The sequence below is a fragment of the Tetrao urogallus genome (genome assembly GCF_951394365.1).
Source record: "Tetrao urogallus genome assembly, chromosome: 3".
NCBI classification, from domain to species: Eukaryota; Metazoa; Chordata; class Aves; order Galliformes; family Phasianidae; genus Tetrao; species Tetrao urogallus.
The window spans coordinates 37,240,003-37,251,677 of record NC_136815.1 but is presented as its reverse complement, the minus strand read 5'-3'; the positions used below and the strand labels follow the sequence as shown (position 1 = coordinate 37,251,677).

The window sequence follows — 11,675 nt, the reverse complement described above, 5'->3', positions numbered from 1 at the left end:
AACACAACTATTAATTACATTTTAAAAATACTTACTAATCAGAAAAGATTGATTCCTTGAAGACATGTGGGTCACTGCAACAAGCAAGTATATATAAAAATACTGGGCAAGATGTTACACACTGTGCTTATTATTAGTTGAGAATGTTTATGTTGAAATACCTGGAATATAACATGTGACCAGGAACTTGTTATTTCACACAACTGTGGTCTGTCTTTTCCAATATCACTATCTCCACTGTTGTTCAAAAAATGGAAGACATTGCTGTCTACTTGCCAGGGGCACTAGCCAGTAATGATAAGCAGTAGTTAATCCTCTATTACGTTTCCCAAACTTGTAAGCACACACTAAATTTTGTAATCCAGCTTATCTTGCTGGCCTACTTGTTGCCTGTTTGGGATCTCAAGCCATTGCTGTGCCAGCTACAGCAACTGCCACTCCACAAACCTGCATTTCAATCCGGTGCAATACATGTTTTAATTTGCAAAGGAGGGAAGCCAACAGTATGTAGCTGTTCAGTTCTTGCAAACCTGACAGAAGCTCTGGGTCGCAGGTTTTTGATTTCTCTGTCAAAAAAGCCCCAGACATTCTGTATGTTAGGGCATACTTATTAATAGGAAGGAAAAAAGGGAGAGCAAAGGGAGAAAGCATAATCTTTTTCTTCTATTCCTGCAGGGCAGAGAGACCAGATATACAGATGATATTGAGGGACCATTTTTCTGTATGTTCTTACAGATGTTTTGGACAGGGACGGCTACAGCAGAGAGAAGGAAGGGATGAATGGCTGTGGTTTTGTACAGCTCCAGTCATTTTTCCGAATGTTTCTTTTAACAAAGCATAATTTCTTTTTTGCCAAAGGAAGATGCAAGATGTGAAAAAGAATTCATTGAGCTTGAAAGCCCCTCAGTATACTGGTAAAACCCTGAACTTCTGCCTTTTTGCCTAGCTCTAGCCTTCCAGAAATTGAGACGGGACACCTGGGCTTTTTACCCATTTAGTTAATACAGAAGAAAGAATTTACTCTCTCTTTTAAGAAATAAGAAAATTTTGAAAGGAATTTAGAAAAATTCCCTTCCCTGTTGAAGATGTGCCAGTTTATATGAGGCACAAGAACAGAGGTTCTTGTCATGTTGAGGATTTTCAACCTCACACCCAACTCCTTCAAGTCTTGGAAGAGGCTCCAGAATTTAACAGAGAAAGCTCTGGAGCGATCTTGCAAAGAGATGTCTGAATGTAACACAGATGCCATCCATGCAACCGCCTCCCACTTGTCACAGAGGGGATCAGTTTGGAAGGAGAACATCTTAATGCTGTTATGGTGGATGACACCATCTACCAGAGTGAGACAGGGAGGAGTTCTCTCAGGGGAGCGATGGGGGCTTTGCAGAATCTCAGACAGTTCAGTGCTGCACTACAGTTTATGTCTTCACCTTCCTTCTATACCTTTCAGGCAAATTTGGACAAGAAGCAGTTGAAGACAGGAACTGCCTCTTCCTCCATCTGTAGAGCTGTTGACTCTTAACACACCACGGCCAACTCTCAGTTAGAAACCTGTGACACAGAAGTGATAAGTCAGTTCAGAGGAAACAGCTGGGAGTCACAAGAAAGCAAAAGTGTCTGTATGACACAGTCAATGACTCTGGAAAGATCCTTTCTTTCAGACTGGTGAACAGGAAAAAATCTAAAAATGAAAGAAATGGAAGAGCAGGGCGTTAGAAATATATATTTTGAAGAGCAATAAAATGTGACTTCAAAGCAGTGTCACAGCAAATGTTAAGTCTTTTACTTTCCTGGAAAACAGTTCATTCTGGGGAAACGGCTGTATGGGGAAAAAACACTTTCTGCAACTTTCTGCAATTGTGGGTAGGCTGCTGGTTCCGCGGTACCTCTTCGCTCAGTGCATCGGTCAGATCTGTCAGCAAGGTTTCCTCTGCAATGTCACGGGCAGACAGGAGGTGTGTGATACCAAAACAATGAAGTTTCTCCTGGAAGCGTATCAGAGAGGCAACCCACACACTGTGCCTGTAGCACATGCCACAGTCTCACAGTTTCTCCTACAAACTATAACAATAAAGATAAATTACTTGCATTCATCTGAAGGAATGGAGCGAATCACTCGCCCATTTCTCCCACATGAGACCCCCAAACTCACCTTCCAGCTCTTCACAGCATTTCAAAGGGCAGTTTGATGGCAAATGCAACTGCTTTCTTCGGTTGGAATCTGTCTTGTCACAGACACAGCAGCATCATCCAATCTGTTCCTTGGTAAAATCATGAAACGCAGAAACTTACGCGTGCTAGATTTTCTGAAAAACTGACATTTTACCAGTCATCAGTCAGAAAGAGTCACACCTTTGCAAAATCAGAATAACTACACCCAGCAAAACTGGATGCATGTAAAATTACTTATTGTCATCCCAAGCATGCAGACCGAGATTATCTATTGAAATGCCAGGCATAAGTTATTCATTAACTAAAACCATTCTGTAATTTTATTGATATATTTTGTGGAGTTCACATATTTTTGTACAGCAAACATAACACTGTAGGCCACAAGAAGCTGCAGCACTATTGTTTAATAGCAGCAAGGTATATTTTATAATCAGGGTATGTGGACAATAAATAGTCTGTTTCTTTGGATGTGAATGTTTAAAATGAAGTTCTGCTGCAGCTTCATAATGTGATTGCTATTTTACAGAGCTTATACACAAAAATATATACGCAATCTTTTTGTCTATATTTTATACAAATACAACAGTAGTTTGTGAATACATTTTAAAGTACATATACATGATAAGCAACTCAATTTCCCATATCACAGGATAGCAAATTTTTAAATGCAAGAAACATACACAAATTCTGTCTGGAATGCAGGGTTTTCTGTGTTCTTTTTTCTCTATTTTTGACTAAAAAATTTTATCATTGAAAGATTTTAGCATTCGAGTCCAAATAATTTTCCCACTATCTAAAAAATAGAATTTCAGCAATCCGAGTCAGGTTTGGGTGTGTCATCATTCCCCAATATACTCTTTCCCAGTTTTTGTCTAAATTCAGAAGCTTTTAGTAATATATAGTATGTTCTTCACTCCACACCATATAAAAAGCCCACATTTAATTTTAACTAAATCATCTATTTTTGTGAACAAGAGCTGGGCTTGTCAGCGTTTAAATTTGCATGTCCAACATTTTACTTCTGCAAGTGCATATGAATACATTGTGGTGTTGTACAAAGTTCATTAATGACAAATTAAGTCACAGTATAAAAATATATCATACAACTATAGGTCTAGTATAGTCCTTTTTTCTATGGGTAAAAATACATCTGAATGAGACAGGGAGGTTTGTAGCACCATGAGAGGAGTTGTATCCCAAGTTACATTAGCAGCATGATCCAATATAACAATATTGCAGGAGTGTTTCTGAGGAGATAAACATTCACTCTGGTTCAACTGTACCACTGAAGCTTATACTGAAAAGTGTTTACATATGATTAGCAATAGTTCTGTGTCACTTCCAGGGCTAGATAACTGTTATCAAAAGACACTGCCTTCCAACAAAGTAAGACACCCTTATTACATAAAGCTTTGGGACTATCCAAACACATTTTGAACTACTGTGGCATTGTTTGTACGCTGAGTGTAATGCTAATGCCTATGGTTTTAATTGTACACTGGGAAGATGCAGAATGGGCAGCTAAGTCTATACAGTTTACTACATACCAGGTAAGTACATTTATTTCGGAGGCTTATCTATAGACTGAGAAGAATACAGGATGAGCTGCTAAACCAGTGTATGAGACAGACATAACGAAGGATGCAGCCCTGCTCCCCTTGACGTCTACGGATGCAGGATCAGGCCCTAAGTTAACTTCAGACAGCAGCATAGCGTTGAGAGCATATGATAAAAAAATCTGCATCAAATACTGCGTGTTAAATATTTTTGCAATAGTTACCACCCAGAACTCCAGAGGACACAATTTACAATTGGTGAGGACAAACTCTTTCTTTTCTTTTTTTTTTTTTTCTTTTTTCTTTTTTGACTGGTATTCAAAATGGCAGTAGAAGACAGTGTAGTTTGAAACATGTAAACCTAGTAAAAACCATTGTAAAACCCTTAAGAAAGACACACTGGTTCTGTGCAATATAGCAAATTGATAAGAAAACACTGTAAAAATGTACCTGTTTAAAATTACAATGTCTACCATTTTGTACACAAAGCATTATACCAAAGGCCTACATATATGTAATCTAATGGCACTTGAAACAAATTATAATAAAAGGTTTTATAATAAAAAGCATAACCTGTAAGAAACTTTCTTAAAAGGTTTAGGTTTTCTTTTGAAAGTGCTATATCTTGTAATATGTGTAACATAGAGGTTGACCAAGCTTTATTTTAAAAAATATTGGCCTATAATACATGTTTAGCTCACTAGGCAAATGATCCTGAAAATATGTACTCTTAACATTCATTATTAGCTTAATAAAGCAATCAGCTCTGGCTCATGTTTCAGTCAGTATATGGTTTTAAAAAACCGCTACTGCCAAATTAACAATAAATCACTCTATTCCACAATTTACTACTAAATTAAGCACAAGCAACAAGTACACAAAAATATATATATTAAAAAAAAAACCAACAAAACAGAACAAACAAAACAAAACAAAACAAAAACCAACAAACCTCACTAGAAGTTTCGAAGTTGCACAAAGAGTGGTGCACGATCAGCCAGCCCTCCCCCCCTCCCTCAAAGAACCAATTTGAAACCTAGAAAACAGGGTTTAAAAAATGACGTTTTAGTAGTTGCCAATACTGACTCTGCCTAAATAATATCCAAAAGCACTAATGTGTTAATATTGCTTACAGTGTCATATCTGCTTCCACACCGTCCTGCATCCTAGCTCAGCGGCACAGGCCGAGCGCAGCCGCCGGCTGCAGCCCTGACTGAATGAGGTTCAATACCTTGTCTGAGGTCCCTGCTCCTCCACTGAAATGTATGTCTACCTCTGAAGTGAAATGTCAAGCCCTTTTCAGGAAGCTAAGGCACTAACCAAGGAGTAAGGACTCCGGCTAAGTACTAAGAACTGGGTGTTGGCCGAGTGTTTGTTGGGTTTTTGTCATCGAGTCTGATCAGCGGCTGGGACTGATAAGAGGTGGCACTGCCCTGCGCTGAGTGTCAGATGTGCCACATCGACTCCCCTCAGCGAGCATCTGGCCAACTATCTGGCAGCGGCAGAGGAAACTGAACTCATTTGTGACGCTCGAGCAAAGAACTCCCTCCAGGCCATCCAAAAACTGCTCACAGAGCTGAAGCTCCCAGGGTCTGTGTGCATCACTGTCGGGAAGAAGAGAGCGGCCCATCCATTCCACAGCCGCTGCCAGAGCCGAGCAGAGCATCTCTCTGCTCACAGGGAGAGGCTGGGCTCTGCTTCACGTGGAACAGAGCTCACAGGAGCAAGGGAGGCCGTTGCTCTTCATCCCAAATTGTCTGAAAAGACTCAGAAGAAAGCCAAGTTGTCCCTACGTGCATTGTGGTTGCTGAGTTTTAACCAGAAATACATTCTGTGGCGTTCACCTTGTGCTCTGTTCACCTGTGTTTTTCTTTCCTTTATAAAAGTGATGAGAAAAAAAAAAAAAAAAAGCAATATTGAACAAATCATTCAACTAAAGATGTAAGTAAGCAAGCGATCTGTTTCATAGAAACCAGAGGAAGCAGTCATGAAGCAGAGCTAAAAGCCCACTTTGAGATAACAAGCTCCTAAACCCAAAATCTAGGAGCAATTTGTAGAATTTCAAAAGGTATTTTCCTTATTAATACATCCTTATTTTAATGCCTTTGGAACACAAACACATTTATAAAAATGTTATCTTTCAGTAATAAAATTTAAATACATATATGTATAAAATAGTAAAACTACACCTGCATATTGCTCCTAGAATTAAAAAAAAAAGTAGGAGCTACTGATAAAACATCTGGAGCATGAGCTCCTTAAATGGGAGCAACTTTTGTTTCTGTGAAGTATATTTAGTTTAACCACTTAAAACCTCGTATGAATCCTCATTATTGTTTGAGAGATACTAATGCACTCAATTTCTATTTTAATTCCTCGTACAAAAATGACAAGGAAAAGCGTGTTATTGTTGAATTACAGCAACTCGAGTTTGCTTTCATGCATCACAGGTTTGTTTTTGTTTTTTTTTTTTTTCTTTTTTTCCTCTTTTGGTTATTAGGGGTTGGGGAATAGAAAATATTGCATTAGGCAAAAGTGGTGTAAGCAATATGCTTTTACTTCACTCCTAAGAGTCCTGTCTTTAAATCTTGGCAGTGGGCAAAAAGTCCCTAACCAAGTACCCAGGTGTAGAAAGAATGATTAACATCTAACTTGTTGCTTAGGAGGACATAACACACCATGTAACACAACTGAAAAGTTCATTCCAATAAAAAAAAAAACCCAAAAAATGGTATTTGTAAATTTACATTCACTCTCTGACTGCACACTAATATTGAAGTTAAAATAGATACACACTTTCTGGCTGGACTTGATCCACCCTTTGGTGGTGGCAGCTGGGAGAAGACCGATCCCTACAAAAGTCAGTACGCTACTGGAAGATTCCTATGCAGTACTCTTTCTATGCTACTAAAGGTAAAAAAAACAGCAAGTTAAGAATTAAAACAAAAACTGCGACAAAATATTCTGCATTACTAAATTACAACACTTTTATATTTCAAGATCAGCCATTAAATTTGCCTGTTTTCCTCTACCAGAGTCATGAAAGCACAACACAGTTCCAAATTCAACTTGAAACTTTTGTCAGTTAGGCAAGCAGAGATTCTCTGTTGAAGTTCTGTTCAGCCACGGTTTTAGAAAATTAAACTGTATTCTTTTTCTTCCAATATTTATAACAAGCCACAAAAATTTAAGCCAGAAAATGGCAAAATTCTTAACACCTTTTATAATGACTTCAATATAAGTCAAAATGTTATATATATGTACATGTGTATATATATGGACTTCTACATATACACATCCAAATTTTCAGAAAAATCTGAATTCTATCTTTATTTAAAAATTAAAATTTGTCATTATAGAACAGATCAGATGTCACCATTTGGGAAGAGGTTTTTTTTTTGGAAAGGGACCGGAGAAAATTTTTCCCTGATCTTCAGGAAACTTTGTGATACATGTTTGAAATGGATCCTTTGCAAATGCTGTAATATATAAAAGGTAAAAATGGTAGCTCCACCACATCAATAGAACAGAGTGGCTGTAAGGTTGAAAAGGTTTTAAAAGGGATGCGTGTTGAAAGTTTGCTTGGGATGACTTTCTAGTGGACATTTTAAATGGGTCAATTGGCAGTGAAAATGAAAACAATACAATGAGACTTTAAAAAAAAAAAACAAAAACAAAAACAATGAAGTAAACACAGCTGAGAATAAACACTTTCAAAACATTTTTAAAAAGTTAATTTAAATTTCTTACTGGCTTCATGAGATTGGTACTGTACAAAAGCAGAGAACTGATAATGTCTTATAGTAGGCACTAAGTTAAAAATGGTCACCTAAGGCATTTCTACAAATAGACAGTAACAAGCCAGCTTTGTACATCCTATTGGAAAGCTTGATGAAATCGTGGTAGGGTGGTGGTTGTGCTTAGACTGCTCGTGAAAGCTGCTGACAATGAGTGCAGAGACCCAAGACCTATACTATTGCTAGGATCTTGTGGATCCTGTGTCTGTGGTGGAAGTTGAGTCATAGAAGAATGTGCCTCCTCCTGCGTGTAACTCATTCCAAGGTTTCCCACCGAAACAGAAGGATTATAGGGAGGGCCATTGACGGGTATGAAGTTGAACAGCTGAGAAAAGTCCAATGACGGGGTGTTTAGAGGTTCACTAATAGGAACGGAGCCCTTGGAAAGGGAAACCTCCCCAGACCCATCATCTAGTGGCCCTACTTGTGGATCCAGCCCTAGTTTTGATGAAGATGCTTGAGAATCCTGGGATGAAGAAGGCATACCACTTTGCAACTCCATTAAGTAACTTTCGATTTCCCCTTTCAAAGGCTGTTCTTTTTCAGGCATAGAAACTGCATATGAGGTAGAACTGAGCGGATATTTCAACGATAGCTGGTGCGAAGGGTGGACAGACTCCATATCTATTGGACAAGGCATCCCCAATGGTAACGATGTGGCAACCATTTGGTGAGAGGATGCAGAACTCTGCATGGACTGAATCTGAGTGTTGTAGAGATTTAATTGCAAAGTGTTTGTAAATGGCTTTGATGTCAGTTCACTGGAAGGTAACGACATCACTGGAAGCAGCTCATCCTTGATAGGCACAGAAACGTTGCAGGTAAAGGGATCTAGAAGGTCCATTGGCTCTGTTTTGACCTTCAAAAGTTCTTGGTTGTGACTTTTCTTCATGTGGCGCGTTAGGTGATCCTTCCGCCCAAATCTCTGTGCACAGTACTGACAGAGGAAGTCCTTTCTTCCAGTGTGCACTACCATGTGTCTACGGACATCCTTTCGGGTGTAGAACCGACGATCACAGTGTTCACACTGGTGTTTTTTCTCCTTCACTCCACCCGATGACTTGCCTGCATGAGTTTTTAGGTGCTCCAGCAGCACTCCTGTGCTTTCAAAAGTCTGCAAACATACCTTACAGGTGAGGTCACCGCTTGTTGCAGCATGCAAAGCCAGGTGACGTTTGAACCCAAGCTTGGTATTGTAGTTCTTTCCACATTCTTCACACTTAAAGGCCTCTTTGTTGGGATTGTGTGTATGTAGGTGATTCTTTAGGTGATCTTTTCGGTGAAACATTTTCTCACAATAATTACACTTGTGGGTTTTCTCAGGAGAATGAGTAGCCATATGCCTTTAAACACAGATATATTCTGTAAGTAATTATTTTGATCAAAAAACACACGTGCTCATTTTTTTAATGGCAGCTAAATACTACACTAAGGTTGCTTTTCAACAGAACCTTTTAACTGAAAGCATGACACTACAAAGACAGTTTGACAAATTAAAATATAGCAAAACACGAGCCATTTCTCTTAAATCGACACTTTAGTTTTGGTGGGTTTTAGCTACTGTAACAGGGGTATATGGGCAAGTATGAAAGTACTTGTGTAAAAGTCCATAGCCAAAAATTTTCAGTCCATACTCTTTTCTTGTGACAATTCCTTATACAAATGCAAATTCTATTCTCATTAAGAAAACAAACAAACAGAAAACAAAAACAGAAAACAAATTAAGAAACAAAATCAAAGACAATAGCTTGCAAACTTATGTAATTTAGATTTCTAGAAACAATCCAATGGCTACTTTTAATTAACACATCCTCTCTGCAATCAGCTGAAGGCGTACACAAATATATACTTTTACACGGCTTAACACGGCCAACATAAAATAGATAATATAATCTGAAAGATAAATAGAGTTTAATACCTTAGTAATTTGTACTTAGAAACAAAGGCCTTGGTGCAGTCTTGTTGTGTGCACTTGTAGGGCCTCTCTCCTGTGTGAGAGTATGAGTGAACCTTTAATTTCTCAACACTGTTAAAGGCCTTGTCACACAGTTGGCAAGGAAAGTTTTTTCTTGGTTTGGTTTCACCACGCTTACGTTTCCCTGAAGGGACTTTCTGGGTATCTCTTACTTCTGACAAATCACCAGGAATGACAGTGGCCATCGCAGCCTAAACCAGGCCTTCTTGTTGGACACTTGGGAATTGCCCAACTCCACTAAATGATTTAGCTTTAGATGGCTTCTCAAGTTTCATGTGGTCGTAAAAGAAAGCAAAAGGGGACTGGAAAAAAAAAATAAGAAACAACTAGTTTGTAACTAAACTTAAATTCTGAAGTTTACTTGCTATGTGATGCTTCTGAATAAAAGTTAAAAATAAAATTAGGTTCAGCTGGTCTAATGTAATACCTGTAGGTTTCTTTACACTATTTGCTGCAACTCTTATAATGCATTGCTCAGGATGAACAGATCCACATATGCCCTGAAATTACACCTCACAACCTTCCCCTCAGGCATTGATGGAGAACAGCAAAGTTTGTCAGGTTTCAGGAGGCATCAGACAAAGAACTCACTTCAGAACATATGAAGAAAGCTTTTGGCAGCTTCAGGTTTCAAAGGAATTAAAGTTGTGCCTGTGGTGTTTGTACAGACATACACACACATGCACGCACACATGCACATACACGGTTATCAAAATGAAAATCTGTACATCTTGAAATGCAACTGGGAGTTTGAAAATCTACATGAAAAGCAGCTTTTTGGCAGTTTGGGGTGGGGGGGGGGTGCAAAGCTCACACTCTCTGGTATATCGGATAATTTTGGTTACTGTTTGCATCTCTTTTCTAGCAAAATGCAAACATTTACAATAATTTCCAATGCCAAGTGAAATTCTCCTCTGCTCACAGAGCTGTGATGTCTCACTAACAAACTTCATGGATTAGGCCTTTTATCAGCCCCGCATGGGAAACCTGCATTTTCCTCAAACTACCCTGCAAGGCGCAAGGGTTTTAAATGGGGAGGCTGAGGTTAGCTTGGGATGAAGGCTCTCAGACCTTCAGGAGGAACCTAGCCCCTCCTGATGCACTGCAAACTGTGAATGAAACCAGCAGCCTTTGGCTACAGGAGGTGTGTGATGCTCACATCTGATCTGTTGGCAAGGATGACTTTAAATTCACAATCTGATAACGTATGGTAGCAACTCGGTGCCTGTGACTACAGGGCACTCAACAATCCTCCACTGTCAGAAGTCACTAACAGAATCATCAGAGCACAATTGGTACTTTAGATACTCAACCCAGCTCTATCCATGGTGGGAAGGGCCAAATGCGAAGTCTGCGGCATCATGGACAGAGAGGAGGGCGGCAGGAGGGCTACACTCAATGCAAACAGCGGGCAGGGCTGAAAAGCCCGACATTAGGCCTTTCTCCCACAACACTGACAATTCCCCCCACCCTGGTGTCACAGCCCTGCAGCTGCCATCCAGCCCGACCTCCACCAGCACAGCTGCGCAAGAACAGGCTGGGCTGGGCCGGACAGCAGCAAGGCTGTGGGCAGAGGCTGAGGCTTGGTGGCCGGCTGTCCCCATGCCCGCTTGCAGCAGGGCCAGGGAAGCCGGCAGCTGCTGGGACAGGTGGAGCAGAGCAGCCAGGAGTCAGGCAGGGAGCACCAGGCAGCAGCTGCTCCGGCCTTGTGCCACCTCCACAATGAGCAAAGCAAACATCCCAGCCGGCAGCAGGGGAGGCCTGGTAAGCTCCAAAGCCCCTGCCACAGCCCAGCGCCGTGCTGGAAGAAAGCGAGGAAGGAAGGCCTGTGTTTTCCTCAGGCTGTGACAGGACAGGAGGGCTGTGTCAGCAGGGAGGTAGAGAAGAAGGGAACGTGCCTTTTTAATATCTGCATGTGTATTTTTATGAATGCCTCAGATTTGAGATTTCCATTTGAAACATATATATATAGAGTAACATCTTTGTCTATGCCTCTTCCTCCCTCCTTCCCATAACTTCTCCCTTGTCTTTGTAAAAGGAAAGAAACACTGGCAGACCAAGATGGAAATTTGCTACCTTTCAACCCTATAGTCTTTGAACAGCAGATTAAGCTGTACCACACTCCTAAAGCAAGAGGTTTTGTAAGACCACCTTTCCTCCCCCCAGATTTACATG

The 11,675-nt window shown here is 40.1% G+C and overlaps 1 protein-coding gene across 1 annotated transcript; it reads right to left on the bottom strand.

Annotated features, from left to right (window-relative positions):
• Positions 1–7,604: 7,604 nt before the first annotated feature.
• PLAG1 (PLAG1 zinc finger) lies at positions 7,605–9,685 on the bottom strand (the record flags this gene model as incomplete). Its single annotated transcript, XM_079533842.1, has 2 exons — positions 7,605–8,868; positions 9,444–9,685. The coding sequence occupies 2 exons, from the start codon at positions 9,683–9,685 to the stop codon at positions 7,605–7,607; spliced, it is 1,506 nt and encodes a 501-aa protein (XP_079389968.1).
• Positions 9,686–11,675: the final 1,990 nt, after the last annotated feature.